Consider the following 12,455-nt stretch of genomic DNA (forward strand, 5'->3'; position numbering starts at 1 on the left):
AATTAACATCTCTCTTCCAAGAGCTAGGAGGTGTCAAATGTTACCTTTCTTCTCTGCTTCCAGCAGGACCCCCTGGCGAGATTGGAGGAGACAGAAGTCTGCTTGTCTCAAGAAAATACATATTAACACCTGGGTGCGAACCTGCAGCCTTCAGGACAGATGTTCAATTACTACTAGTCACACAATACCTATACATAAGGTCACTGCACATACATACATACATACATACACTTCACCACCACCCCGAACTACAGCACCAGGGGGTCCTATAACCCCGAACTACGGCACCCTGAGGTCCTATACCCCCAGAACTACAGCACCCGGGGGTCCTACACTCACCGAACTACAGCACCCGGGGGTCCTATACCTGCTGAACCACAGCACCCGGGGGTCCTGCCCCCCCAAACCACAGCTCTAGGGGCCCAAGCAGGAGCCACACTCACAAATCATTTCTGAGTGACCTGCATCCCCGAGGATGTAAACTCCTATAAAACAGGTGAAGAACTTAGAATTGGCCCCTGAGGGCCCAGAGATACAAAGTGCAGCCAAATGAATAGGGAACCTGACCCTAGACACAATGGGGGGAGGGGAACACAAACTGGCGGCAGAACGAACACCTGAGACGTGAAACACCTCGATAGCGCAAGCGGAACGTCAGCATCAAAGAGACAAGCCCAGGCGCGACAGCCCCGATCTCCAGACGAGGGGCGAATGACCACCCTGGCGCCCCGTGCCCGCGGGTAACATACTGACAGCCCACCGCTGACCCGGACCCTGCTCTGACTTCATAACATCTGCACTGGAGGGGATCACTGCAGCCTATAGAGTGTAAGCTCTTATGGTCAGTGGGGTCCTCTCTCTCCTGTAGAGTGTAAGCTCTTATGGTCAGTGGGGTCCTCTCTCTCTCCTGTAGAGTGTAAGCTCTTATGGTCAGTGGGATCCTCTCCCTCCTGTAGAGTGTAAGCTCTTATGGTCAGTGGGATCCTCTCCCTCCTGTAGAGTGTAAGCTCTTATGGTCAGTGGGATCCTCTCCCTCCTGTAGAGTGTAAGCTCTTATGGTCAGTGGGATCCTCTCCCTCCTGTAGAGTGTAAGCTCTTATGGTCAGTGGGATCCTCTCCCTCCTGTAGAGTGTAAGCTCTTATGGTCAGTGGGATCCTCTCCCTCCTGTAGAGTGTAAGCTCTTATGGTCAGTGGGATCCTCTCCCTCCTGTAGAGTGTAAGCTCTTATGGTCAGTGGGATCCTCTCCCTCCTGTAGAGTGTAAGCTCTTATGGTCAGTGGGATCCTCTCCCTCCTGTAGAGTGTAAGCTCTTATGGTCAGTGGGATCCTCTCCCTCCTGTAGAGTGTAAGCTCTTATGGTCAGTGGGATCCTCTCCCTCCTGTAGAGTGTAAGCTCTTATGGTCAGTGGGATCCTCTCTCTCTCCTGTAGAGTGTAAGCTCTTATGGTCAGTGGGATTCTCTCTCTCTCCTGTAGAGTGTAAGCTCTTATGGTCAGTGGGATCCTCTCCCTCCTGTAGAGTGTAAGCTCTTATGGTCAGTGGGATCCTCTCCCTCCTGTAGAGTGTAAGCTCTTATGGTCAGTGGGATCCTCTCCCTCCTGTAGAGTGTAAGCTCTTATGGTCAGTGGGATCCTCTCCCTCCTGTAGAGTGTAAGCTCTTATGGTCAGTGGGATCCTCTCTCTCTCTCCTGTAGAGTGTAAGCTCTTATGGTCAGTGGGATCCTCTCTCTCTCCTGTAGAGTGTAAGCTCTTATGGTCAGTGGGATCCTCTCCCTCCTGTAGAGTGTAAGCTCTTATGGTCAGTGGGGTCCTCTCTCTCCTGTAGAGTGGAAGCTCTTATGGTCAGTGGGGTCCTCTCTCTCCTGTAGAATGTAAGCTCTTATGATCAGTGGGGTCCTCTCTCTCCTAACGAGTGTAAGCTCTTATGGTCAGTGGGTCCTCTCTCTCCTAACGAGTGTAAGCTCTTATGGTCAGTGGGGTCCTCTCTCTCCTGTAGAGTGTAAGCTCTTATGGTCAGTGGGATTCTCTCTCTCTCTCTCCTGTAGAGTGTAAGGCTTCTTTCACACTTCAGTTGTTTGGCGTCAGTCTGCTCTGACATAGTGACAGATCGACGGATCCGTCACAATTGTTGAGAAAACGGTTGTAACGGATCCGTTTTTTTGACGGATCCGTTACTTGGGGGTTGTCTGGGAAAAGCATCTACTTTTTGGAGCATGCGCAATTGAAAAAGCGGATTGGGGCGACGGATCCGCCGAAATGACGGACGCGACGGATCCGTCGCCCATAGACACCCATTCTATGGAATGGCGGACGCGACAGATCCGTCGCGAACCGCCATTTCGGCGTAGACAAAAAAAACGTTATAATGTCCGTCTATGTCTACATGACGTCCGCCAAATCTCGACGGATCCGTCACATGGCGGATGGAACGGACGACCATCCGTCACAATCCGTCGCTAATGCAAGTCTATGGGAAAATAGCGATCCGCCCCCAAAAAATGGCGGTTCCGCTATTTGATGAAAACGGCGGATTCAAACTGATGCCAAAAGACTGAAGTGTGAAAGAGGCCTAAGCTCTTATGGTCAGTGGTGTTCTCTCTCTCTCTCTCCTGTAGAGTGTAAGCTCTTATGGTCAGTGGGGTCCTCTCTCTCCTGTAGAGTGTAAGCTCTTATGGTCAGTGGGGTCCTCTCTCTCCTGTAGAGTGTAAGCTCTTATGGTCAGTGGGGTCCTCTCTCTCCTGTAGAGCAGAGGTCCCCAACCTTTTTTGCACCAGGGACCGGCTTTAAGCAAGACCAGTTTTCCATGGCCCGGTGGGGCAGGGGCGGGGCTTTGGTCATATGGGGGTGGAGTTTCCTGATCATTCCATAACATTTCCTCCGGCACGGCGGTGCGGATGTAGCAGACCTGTGTTAGTCATTGATCATGTGCTCTCAAGAGAAGTTATCGGTCCACACTGCACTGATAAAAGTACCACAAAGCTTTAGCATGAGGCCAGATGTAGCAGAGAGGAATGTGTCACTTGTAGATTTCATACACAGTGATTCATTTGTCGGGTTTATGAAACACTGAACACAGATGTAGCAGAGCTGATGGTGTCACAGCAGAGTACATTCATTAATGATTAAAGGGAACCTGTCACCACGTTTTTGGAAGATGGGATAAAAATAGCGTTAAATAGGGGCAGAGTTGGGCGTTACATTACTGTGTTTGTTATGCGTTTATTACCCACCTAAGTTGCCGAAATACCTTTGCAAAGTCTCCGTTTTCGCCTGTCAATCAGGCTGGTCTGGTCAAAAGGGCGTTGTCTTCCCCCAGATTTTGCGTAGTTTTCCGTTGGTGGCGTAGTGGTGTGCGCATGCCCAAGGTCCCGAATCCTCTGCCAGGGGATTTAAAAGAGCGCGCTGTTCGTTATTTCATTGGTGATCGGTGGGCGCGGCCATCTTCCTTTGGCCGCGCGTGCGCAGAAGCGGCGCTCTGCTGGCCGCGGCGCTCTGCTGGCCGCGGCTTCAGGAAAATGGCCGCCGCGATATCCATCTGCGCACGCGCGGCATCCCGCGGCCATTTTCCTGAAGCCGCGGCCAGCAGAGCGCCGCGGCCAGCAGAGCGCCGCTTCTGCGCACGCGCGGCCAAAGGAAGATGGCCGCGCCCACCGATCACCAATGAAATAACGAACAGCGCGCTCTTTTAAATCCCCTGGCAGAGGATTCGGGACCTTGGGCATGCGCACACCACTACGCCACCAACGGAAAACTACGCAAAATCTGGGGGAAGACAACGCCCTTTTGACCAGACCAGCCTGATTGACAGGCGAAAACGGAGACTTTGCAAAGGTATTTCGGCAACTTAGGTGGGTAATAAACGCATAACAAACACACTAATGTAACGCCCACCTCTGCCCCTATTTAACGCTATTTTTATCCCATCTTCCAAAAACGTGGTGACAGGTTCCCTTTAATGAATGTACTCTGCTGTGACACCATCAGCTCTGCTACATCTGTGTTCAGTGTTTCATAAACCCGACAAATGAATCACTCTGTGTATGAAATCTACAAGTGACACATTCCTCTCTGCTACATCTGGCCTCATGCTAAAGCTTTGTGGTACTTTTATCAGTGCAGTGCAGTGTGGACCGATAACTTCTCTTGAGAGCACATGAGTAACAAACAGTAAATAACAAACTCAGCTCTGCTACATCAGTAAAAAACCAATTGATTAATGATTAATCAATTTTTTTTTACTGATGTAGCAGAGCTGAGTTTGTTATTTATTAAGTTTCATGGCCACTTCATGAAAAAAATATTCAGCACTGCTACATCTATACCCCAGCTCCCCACACATGGACCCTGCACAGCCACCGGTAATACCTTCATTCAGAGGGGCCCAGCCCGCTGTTCCCGCACAGGCCGGATATGACTCACCCATGGTGACTCCGGAAATACATGGTGACGTCACGGAATGGGAGGAGCTGCGGCTGTGGAAGCCGCCCGCCCTGCTCGTACAGCGGGAGATGGAAGGAGGGAGTGGCGGATGAGGGGGAGGAGACTTCCGCCCGAACTCCACGGCCGCCCACCAAAGGGGGAATGACGAACGCTGCGGCGCTGGAGTGTGACGAACGCTGCGGCGCTGGAGTGTGACAAGCCGCACAACCGGCGTGTTTAGCCGCTGTCAGCGGCGCCGCGGACCGGCTGCAAAACCTCAACGGCCCGGTCCTGGTCCGCGGACCGGCGGTTGAGGACCTCTGCTGTAGAGTGTAAGCTCTTATGGTCAGTGGGGTCCTCTCTCTCTCCTGTAGAGTGTAAGCTCTTATGGTCAGTGGGGTCCTCTCTCTCCTGTAGAGTGTAAGCTCTTATGATCAGTGGGGTCCTCTCTCTCCTGTAGAGTGTAAGCTCTTATGGTCAGTGGGGTCCCCTCTCTCTCCTTTAGAGTGTAGGCTCTTATGGTCAGTGGGGTCCTCTCTCTCCTGTAGAGTGTAAGCTCGTATGGTCAGTGGGGTCCTCTCTCTCTCCTGTAGAGTGTAAGCTCTTATGATCAGTGGGGTCCTCTCTCTCTCCTGTAGAGTGTAAGCTCTTATGGTCAGTGGGGTCCTCTCTCTCTCCTGTAGAGTGTAAGCTCTTATGGTCAGTGGGGTCCTCTCTCTCCTGTAGAGTGTAAGCTCGTATGGTCAGTGGGGTCCTCTCTCTCTCCTGTAGAGTGTAAGCTCTTATGATCAGTGGGGTCCTCTCTCTCTCATGTAGAGTGTAAGCTCTTATGATCAGTGGGGTCCTCTCTCTCTCCTGTAGAGTGTAAGCTCTTATGATCAGTGGGGTCCTCTCTCTCTCTCCTGTAGAGTGTAAGCTCGTATGGTCAGTGGGGTCCTCTCTCTCTCCTGTAGAGTGTAAGCTCTTATGATCAGTGGGGTCCTCTCTCTCTCTCCTGTAGAGTGTAAGCTCTTATGGTCAGTGGGATCCTCTCTCTCCTGTAGAGCGTAAGCTCTTATGGTCAGTGGGGTCCTCTCTCTCCTGTAGAGCGTAAGCTCTTATGGTCAGTGGGGTCCTCTCTCTCCTGTAGAGCGTAAGCTCTTATGGTCAGTGGGGTCCTCTCTCTCCTGTAGAGCGTAAGCTCTTATGGTCAGTGGGGTCCTCTCTCTCCTGTAGAGCGTAAGCTCTTATGGTCAGTGGGGTCCTCTCTCTCCTGTAGAGCGTAAGCTCTTATGGTCAGTGGGGTCCTCTCTCTCTCCTGTAGAGTGTAAGCTCTTATGGTCAGTGGGGTCCTCTCTCTCTCCTGTACAGTGTAAGCTCTTATGGTCAGTGGGGTCCTCTCTCTCCTGTACAGTGTAAGCTCTTATGGTCAGCGGGGTCCTCTCTCTCCTGTACAGTGTAAGCTCTTATGGTCAGCGGGGTCCTCTCTCTCCTGTAGAGTGTAAGCTCTTATGGTCAGTGGGGTCGATCTTGTGCTGGGAAATGACACTACACAACTGCGACCCCCAAGGAGCAGACACCCAACCTGACAGATGATATTGGGGAGCAGGTATGTGGGGTCTTCAGCACATCGATCCCATGCACCCCTCAAGATGCTCCATAATGACGGACATTTCTCACCTCATGCATGACTGCGGCCTGTGTCTGGATTTTGACAGGTCAGCAGGGTCTATGAGGCAGAACCCCAGATAATCACTAAAGAGACCCCCAAAATCTGCTGATGTTACAAGATGATGAGTGTTGGAGGGGTCCACACAAGCCCCCAACAAAAGAACAAAAATCAGTCACATGCACATCACCTCCGGCCGGTGCCGCATCAGCTCTGCTCCATCTACAACGCCACAGGAAATAGGACACAAGGGACGGAGAGACGAGAGCGTCAGCTCCTGTGCGCAACACCGCGAGACGCTGCAACGTGGGCAACAAGGCCGACCAATCAGATCTGTGCAAGTGGCCACCGCCGGGCAATGTCGTCTGTCAGATCAGAGCACAGTCGTCATCAAGGACAAGCGACAGACGACGCGGCTGGAGATGAAGCCCGATGCACAAAGGGTTACACAGGCCGGCGCCAGGACCCTCTATCCTCTCCCTGAACCTCCAGTCCTCCGGACACCCCGGTTACCCCAGTCTCCCTGGACCCCCCAGTCCCCCTGAGACCCCGGTCCCCCATCCTCCGGACACCCCCGTCCCCCGGACACCCTATCCCCCTGAGACCCCAGTCCCCCATCCTCCGGACACCCCATCCTCCGGACACCCCCGTCCCCTCAGTCCTCCGGACACCCCAGTCTCCCGGTTACCCCACTCCCCCTGAGACCCCGGTCCCCCCAGTCTCCCGGTTACCCCAGTCCCCCATCCTCCGGACACCCCCCGTTCCCCCAGTCTCCCGGGTTACCCCAGTCCCCCCCCCCCGTACACCCCAGTCCCCCTGAGACCCCGGTCCCCCATCCTCCGGACACCCCTGTTCCCCCAGTCCCCCCCCCCCCCGTCCTCCGGACACCCCAGTCCCCGAGACCCCGGTCCCCCATCCTCCGGACACCCCTGTTCCCCCAGTCCCCCCCCCCCCCGTCCTCCGGACACCCCAGTCCCCGAGACCCCGGTCCCCCATCCTCCGGACACCCCCGTTCCCCCCCATGCTCTCCGTCCCCGGGCTCTTACCGAAGTACTCCTTCTTCATGTGCATCTCCAGCTCCCGCTCCAGCTCCAGGGTCAGGGCCTCCAGCCTCCTCTCCGCCGGGCTGGGGCCGCTCTCCTTGCAGGGGGTCACCTGGTAGGGCAGCTTGAAGCGGTGCAGGGTGGCGGAGCCGCGGGCGGAGCTGTAGCCGTACGAGGCGGTGGCGGGCTCGGCCGTGAGCTGCTCGTGTCGGGGGGGAGAGTGCGCCAGCAGCTTGTAGCCGCCGACCTCCGCGCCCTCCCCCGGCAGCGCCTCTTCCTGCAGCCCCGGCGCCAGCATGGAGGAGCGTGGCGAGGGCCCCATGGAGCCGCGGGAGCTCCGGGAGCTGTGGCTGGAGATGCTGGAGCGCGGGCTGGCCAGGGTGGCGGCGCGGCCGTCCTGCAGGCTCAGGCTGGTGCGGGCTCCGTCCGCCGCCGCCGCCTCCCCGGGGCAGTAGCTGGAGCGCGGGCTGACGTGCCGCTGGTCGTAGCCCAGGCTGATGCCGCTGGTGCGGGCGCTGCTCGGCTTGGAGCCGCCGTCGTGCAGGCTGGCCCGCGGGCTCGAGTGCTTGCTGGTGTCGCTGGCGGTGCTGGCGTAGCTGGAGCGCGGGCTGGGCGCCTCGTACTGGGCCAGGCTGCAGCGGGGGCTCGGCACCACCAGGCTGGAGCGAGGGCTGGACAGGCGGCCGAGCTCCGGGCAGGCGGTGCTGGAGCGGGGACTACTGCCGCTGCTCCCGGGGTACATGCCCGGTCGGCCCGGGTAGCAGGGCAGCGCCACCTCCGCCTCCTGGCGGCTCCGGTACGGCTCGGCCGGGCAGTGGTAGTGCTGGAGGCCCGCGCCGTTCAGCCTCCGGGGCCGGCCCTCCTCCAGGCACAGCTCGTCCATCAGCCGGCCCACGTCCTCCTCCGGATACTGCTCCATGCTGGCGAGGGGGGAAGCTTCATCCCAGCCGGGCTGCGAGGTGCGGGGCTCCGGGGGCAGCTGGGACCCCGCCGGGCGGAGGAGAGGGCAGGGGGCGGGCGGACTCTTTTCCTGCTGCCGCCGCTGCTCTTCTGTGTCTGCGGCTCCCGGAGAGGAATGTGCGGAGGGAGACGGTGGTGCTACGTCACGGAGGAATGTGCTGCGGCGGGATCAGTGCGCCAGAGCGTCGGGACCCGAGAGCAGTCCCCGAGTGAGGAGACCCAATGTATCCCCCCCACAGAGCAGAGGAGACCCCAATGTATCCCCCCACAGAGCAGAGGAGACCCCAATGTATCCCTCCCCAGAGCAGAAAATACCCCAATGTATCCCCCCCCCCACAGAGGAGACCCCAATGTATCCCCCCCACAGAGCAGAGGAGACCCCAATGTATCCCCCCACAGAGCAGAGGAGACCCCAATGTAACCACCCCCACAGAGCAGAGGAGACCCCAATGTATCCCTCCCCAGAGCAGAAAAGACCCCAATGTATCCCCCCCCCCACAGAGGAGACCCCAATGTATCCCCCCCACAGAGCAGAGGAGACCCCAATGTATCCCCCCACAGAGCAGAGGAGACCCCAATGTAACCACCCCCACAGAGCAGAGGAGACCCCAATGTATCCCCCCCACAGAGCAGAGGAGACCCCAATGTATCCCCCCACAGAGCAGAGGAGACCCCAATGTATCCCTCCCCAGAGCAGAAAAGACCCCAATGTATCCCCCCCCCCACAGAGGAGACCCCAATGTATCCCCCCCACAGAGCAGAGGAGACCCCAATGTATCCCCCCACAGAGCAGAGGAGACCCCAATGTAACCACCCCCACAGAGCAGAGGAGACCCCAATGTATCCCTCCCCAGAGCAGAAAAGACCCCAATGTATCCCCCCCAACATGTCCCCCCACAGACCAGAGGAGGCCCCAATATATCCCCCCCGAGCAGTGGAGACCCCAATGTAACCGCCCCACAGAGCAGAGAGAAGACCCTCAACATGTCCCCCAAAAGAGCAGAGAGAAGACCCCCAATGTATCCCCCCCAGAGCAGAGGAGACCCCAATATATCCCCCCCACAGAGGAGACCCCAATGTATCCCCCCAGAGCAGAGGAGACCCCAATGTATCCCCCCCAGACCAGAGGAGACCCCAACATGTCCCCCCACAGACCAGAGGAGACCCCAATATATCCCCCCCACAGAGGAGACCCCAACATGTCCCCCCACAGACCAGAGGAGACCCCAATATATACCCCCACAGCACAGAGGAGACCCCAATATAACCCCCACAGAGCAGAGAGGAGACCCCCAACATGTCCCCCCACAGAGCAGAGGAGACCCCCAATATAACCCCCCACATAGCAGAGGGGAGACCCTCAACATGTCCCCCCACAGACCAGAGGAGACACAATATATCCCCCCCACAGAGGAGACCCCAACATGTCCCCCCCACAGACCAGAGGAGACCCCAATATATCCCCCTCAGCAGAGAGGAGACCCCAACATGTCCCCCCACAGAGCAGAGGAGAACCCAATGTAAACCCCTCACAGCACAGAGGAGACCCCAACATGTCCCCCCGCAGACCAGAGGAGACCCCAATATATCCTCCCCACAGAGGAGACCCCAACATGTCCCCCCACAGACCAGAGGAGACCCCAATATATCCCCCCCACAGAGGAGACCCCCAACATGTCCCCCCACAGACCAGAGGAGACCCCAATATATCCCCCCCAGAGCAGAGGAGACCCCATGTCCCCCCACAGAGCAGAGGAGAACCCAATGTAAACCCCTCACAGCACAGAGGAGACCCCAACATGTCCCCCCACAGACCAGAGGAGACCCCAATATATCCTCCCCACAGAGGAGACCCCAACATGTCCCCCCACAGACCAGAGGAGACCCCAATATATCCCCCCCACAGAGGAGACCCCCAACATGTCCCCCCACAGACCAGAGGAGACCCCAATATATCCCCCCCAGAGCAGAGGAGACCCCATGTCCCCCCACAGAGCAGAGAGGAGACCCCAATATAACCCCCCACAGAGCAGAGAGGAGACCCCCAACATGTCCCCCCACAGAGCAGAGAGGAGACCCCAATATAACCCCCCACAGAGCAGAGAGGAGACCCCAACATGTCCCCCCACAGAGCAGAGGAGACCCCAATATAACCCCCCACAGAGCAGAGAGGAGACCCCAACATGTCCCCCCACAGAGCAGAGAGGAGACCAACATGTCCCCCCACAGAGCAGAATGGAGACCTCAACATGTCCCCCCCAGAGCAGAGAGGAGACCCCCACCATGTCCCCCCACAGAGCAGAGAGGAGACCCCAATATAACCCCCCACAGAGCAGAGAGGAGACCCCAACATGTCCCCCCACAGAGCAGAGGAGACCCCAACATGTTCCCCCCACAGAGCAGAGAGGAGACCCCTAACATATCCCCCCCACAGAGCAGAGACCCCAACATGTCCCCCCCACAGAGCAAAGAGGAGAGCCCAATGTATACCCCCCATAGCACAGAGGAGACCCCACCATGTCCCCCCACAGAGCAGAGGAGACCCCAATATAACCCCCCCCAGAGTAGAGAGGAGACCCCAATATAACCCTCCACAGAGCAGAGACTCCAACATGTCCCCCTCACAGAGCAGAGAGCATACCCCATTGTATACCCCCCACAGCACAGAGGAGACTCCAACATGTCCCCCCACAGACCAGAGGAGACCCCAATATATCCCCCCCCACAGAGGAGACCCCAACGTCCTCCCACAGACCGGAGGAGACCCCAATATATCCCCCTCAGAGCAGAGAGGAGACCCCCAACATGTCCCCCCACAGAGCAGAGAGGAGACCCCAATGTATACCCCCCACAGCACAGAGGAGACCCCACCATGTCCCCCCACAGAGCAGAGGAGACCCCCAACATGTCCCCCCACAGAGCAGAGAGGAGACCCCAACATGTCCCCCCAGAGCAGAGAGGAGATTCCCACCATGTCCCCCCCACAGCAGAGAGGAGACCCCAATATAACCCCCCACAGAGCAGAGAGGAGACCCCAACATGTCCCCCCACAGAACAGAGAGGAGACCCCAACATGTCCCCCCCAGAGCAGAGAAGAGATTCCCACCATGTCCCCCCCACAGCAGAGAGGAGACTCCAATATAACCCCCCACAGAGCAGAGAGGAGACCCCCAACATGTCCCCCCACAGAGCAGGAGACCCCCAACTTGTCCTCCCCCACAGAGCAGAGAAAAGTCCCCAATATAACCCCCCACAGAGCAGAGAGGAGACCCCCAACATGTCCCCCCACAGAGCAGAGAGAAGACCCCAATATAACCCCCACAGAGCAGAGAGGAGACCCCAATATAACCCCCTCACAGAGCAGAGAGAAGACCCTCAACATGTCCCCTTACAGAGCAGAGAGAAGACCCCAATAACCCCCCACAGAGCAGAGAGGAGACCCCCAACATGTGCCCCCACAGAGCAGAGGAGACCCCAATATAACCCCCCACTCAGAGCAGAGAGGAGACCCCCAACATGTCCCCCCCACAGAGCAGAGAGAAGACCCCAATATAACCCCCCCACAGAGCAGAGAGGAGACCCCAATATAACCCCCCCACAGAGCAGAGAGGAGACCCTCAACATGTCCCCCCCACTGAGCAGAGAGAAGACCCCAATATAACACCCCACAGAGCAGAGAGGAGACCCTCAACATGTCCCCCCCCCACAGAGCAGAGAGAAGACCCCAATATAACCCCCCACAGAGCAGAGGAGACCCCCAACATGTCCCCCCACAGAGCAGAGGAGACCCCAATATGACCCCACACACACTGAGCAGAAAGGAGACCCCCAACATATCCCCCCCTGAGCAGAGAGGAGACCCCAATATAACCCCCCACAGAGCAGAGAGGAGACCCCAACATGTCCTCCCCACACAGCAGAAAGGAGACCCCCAAAATATCCCCCCACAGAGCAGAGGAGACCCCCAATATATCCCCCCCACACAGAGCAGAGAGGACACCACAATATATTTCCCCCCACACAGAGCAGAGAGAACACAACATGTCCCCCCACAGAGCAGAGAGGAGACCCCAATGTATACCCCCACAGCACAGAGGAGTCCCCACCATGTCCCCCCACAGAGCAGAGGAGACCCCAATATAACCCCCCACAGAGCAGAGAGGAGACCCCCAACATGTCCCCCCACAGAGCAGAGAGGAGACCCCAATATAACCCCCCCACAGAGCAGAGAGGAGACCCCAACATGTCCCCCCACAGAGCAGAGAGGAGACCCCAACATGTCCCCCCCAGAGCAGAGAGGAGATTCCCACCATGTCCCCCCACAGCAGAGAGGAGACCCCAATATAACCCCCCACAGAGCAGAGAGGAGACCCCAACATGTCCC

The 12,455-nt window shown here is 57.3% G+C and overlaps 1 protein-coding gene across 1 annotated transcript in view; it reads right to left on the bottom strand.

The window, feature by feature from the left end:
* AJUBA (ajuba LIM protein) overlaps positions 1-8,190 on the bottom strand; it is a 32,461-nt gene extending 24,271 nt beyond the window's left edge. Inside the window, exon 1 of the mRNA XM_077288906.1 lies at positions 7,115-8,190. Within this exon, the coding sequence (XP_077145021.1) occupies positions 7,115-8,030 (916 nt within the window). The 5' untranslated portion in view covers positions 8,031-8,190. The remainder of the gene's footprint in view (positions 1-7,114) is intronic.
* Positions 8,191-12,455: the final 4,265 nt, after the last annotated feature.

Source organism: Ranitomeya variabilis, chromosome 2 (genome assembly GCF_051348905.1).
Source record: "Ranitomeya variabilis isolate aRanVar5 chromosome 2, aRanVar5.hap1, whole genome shotgun sequence".
NCBI lineage: Eukaryota > Metazoa > Chordata > Amphibia > Anura > Dendrobatidae > Ranitomeya > Ranitomeya variabilis.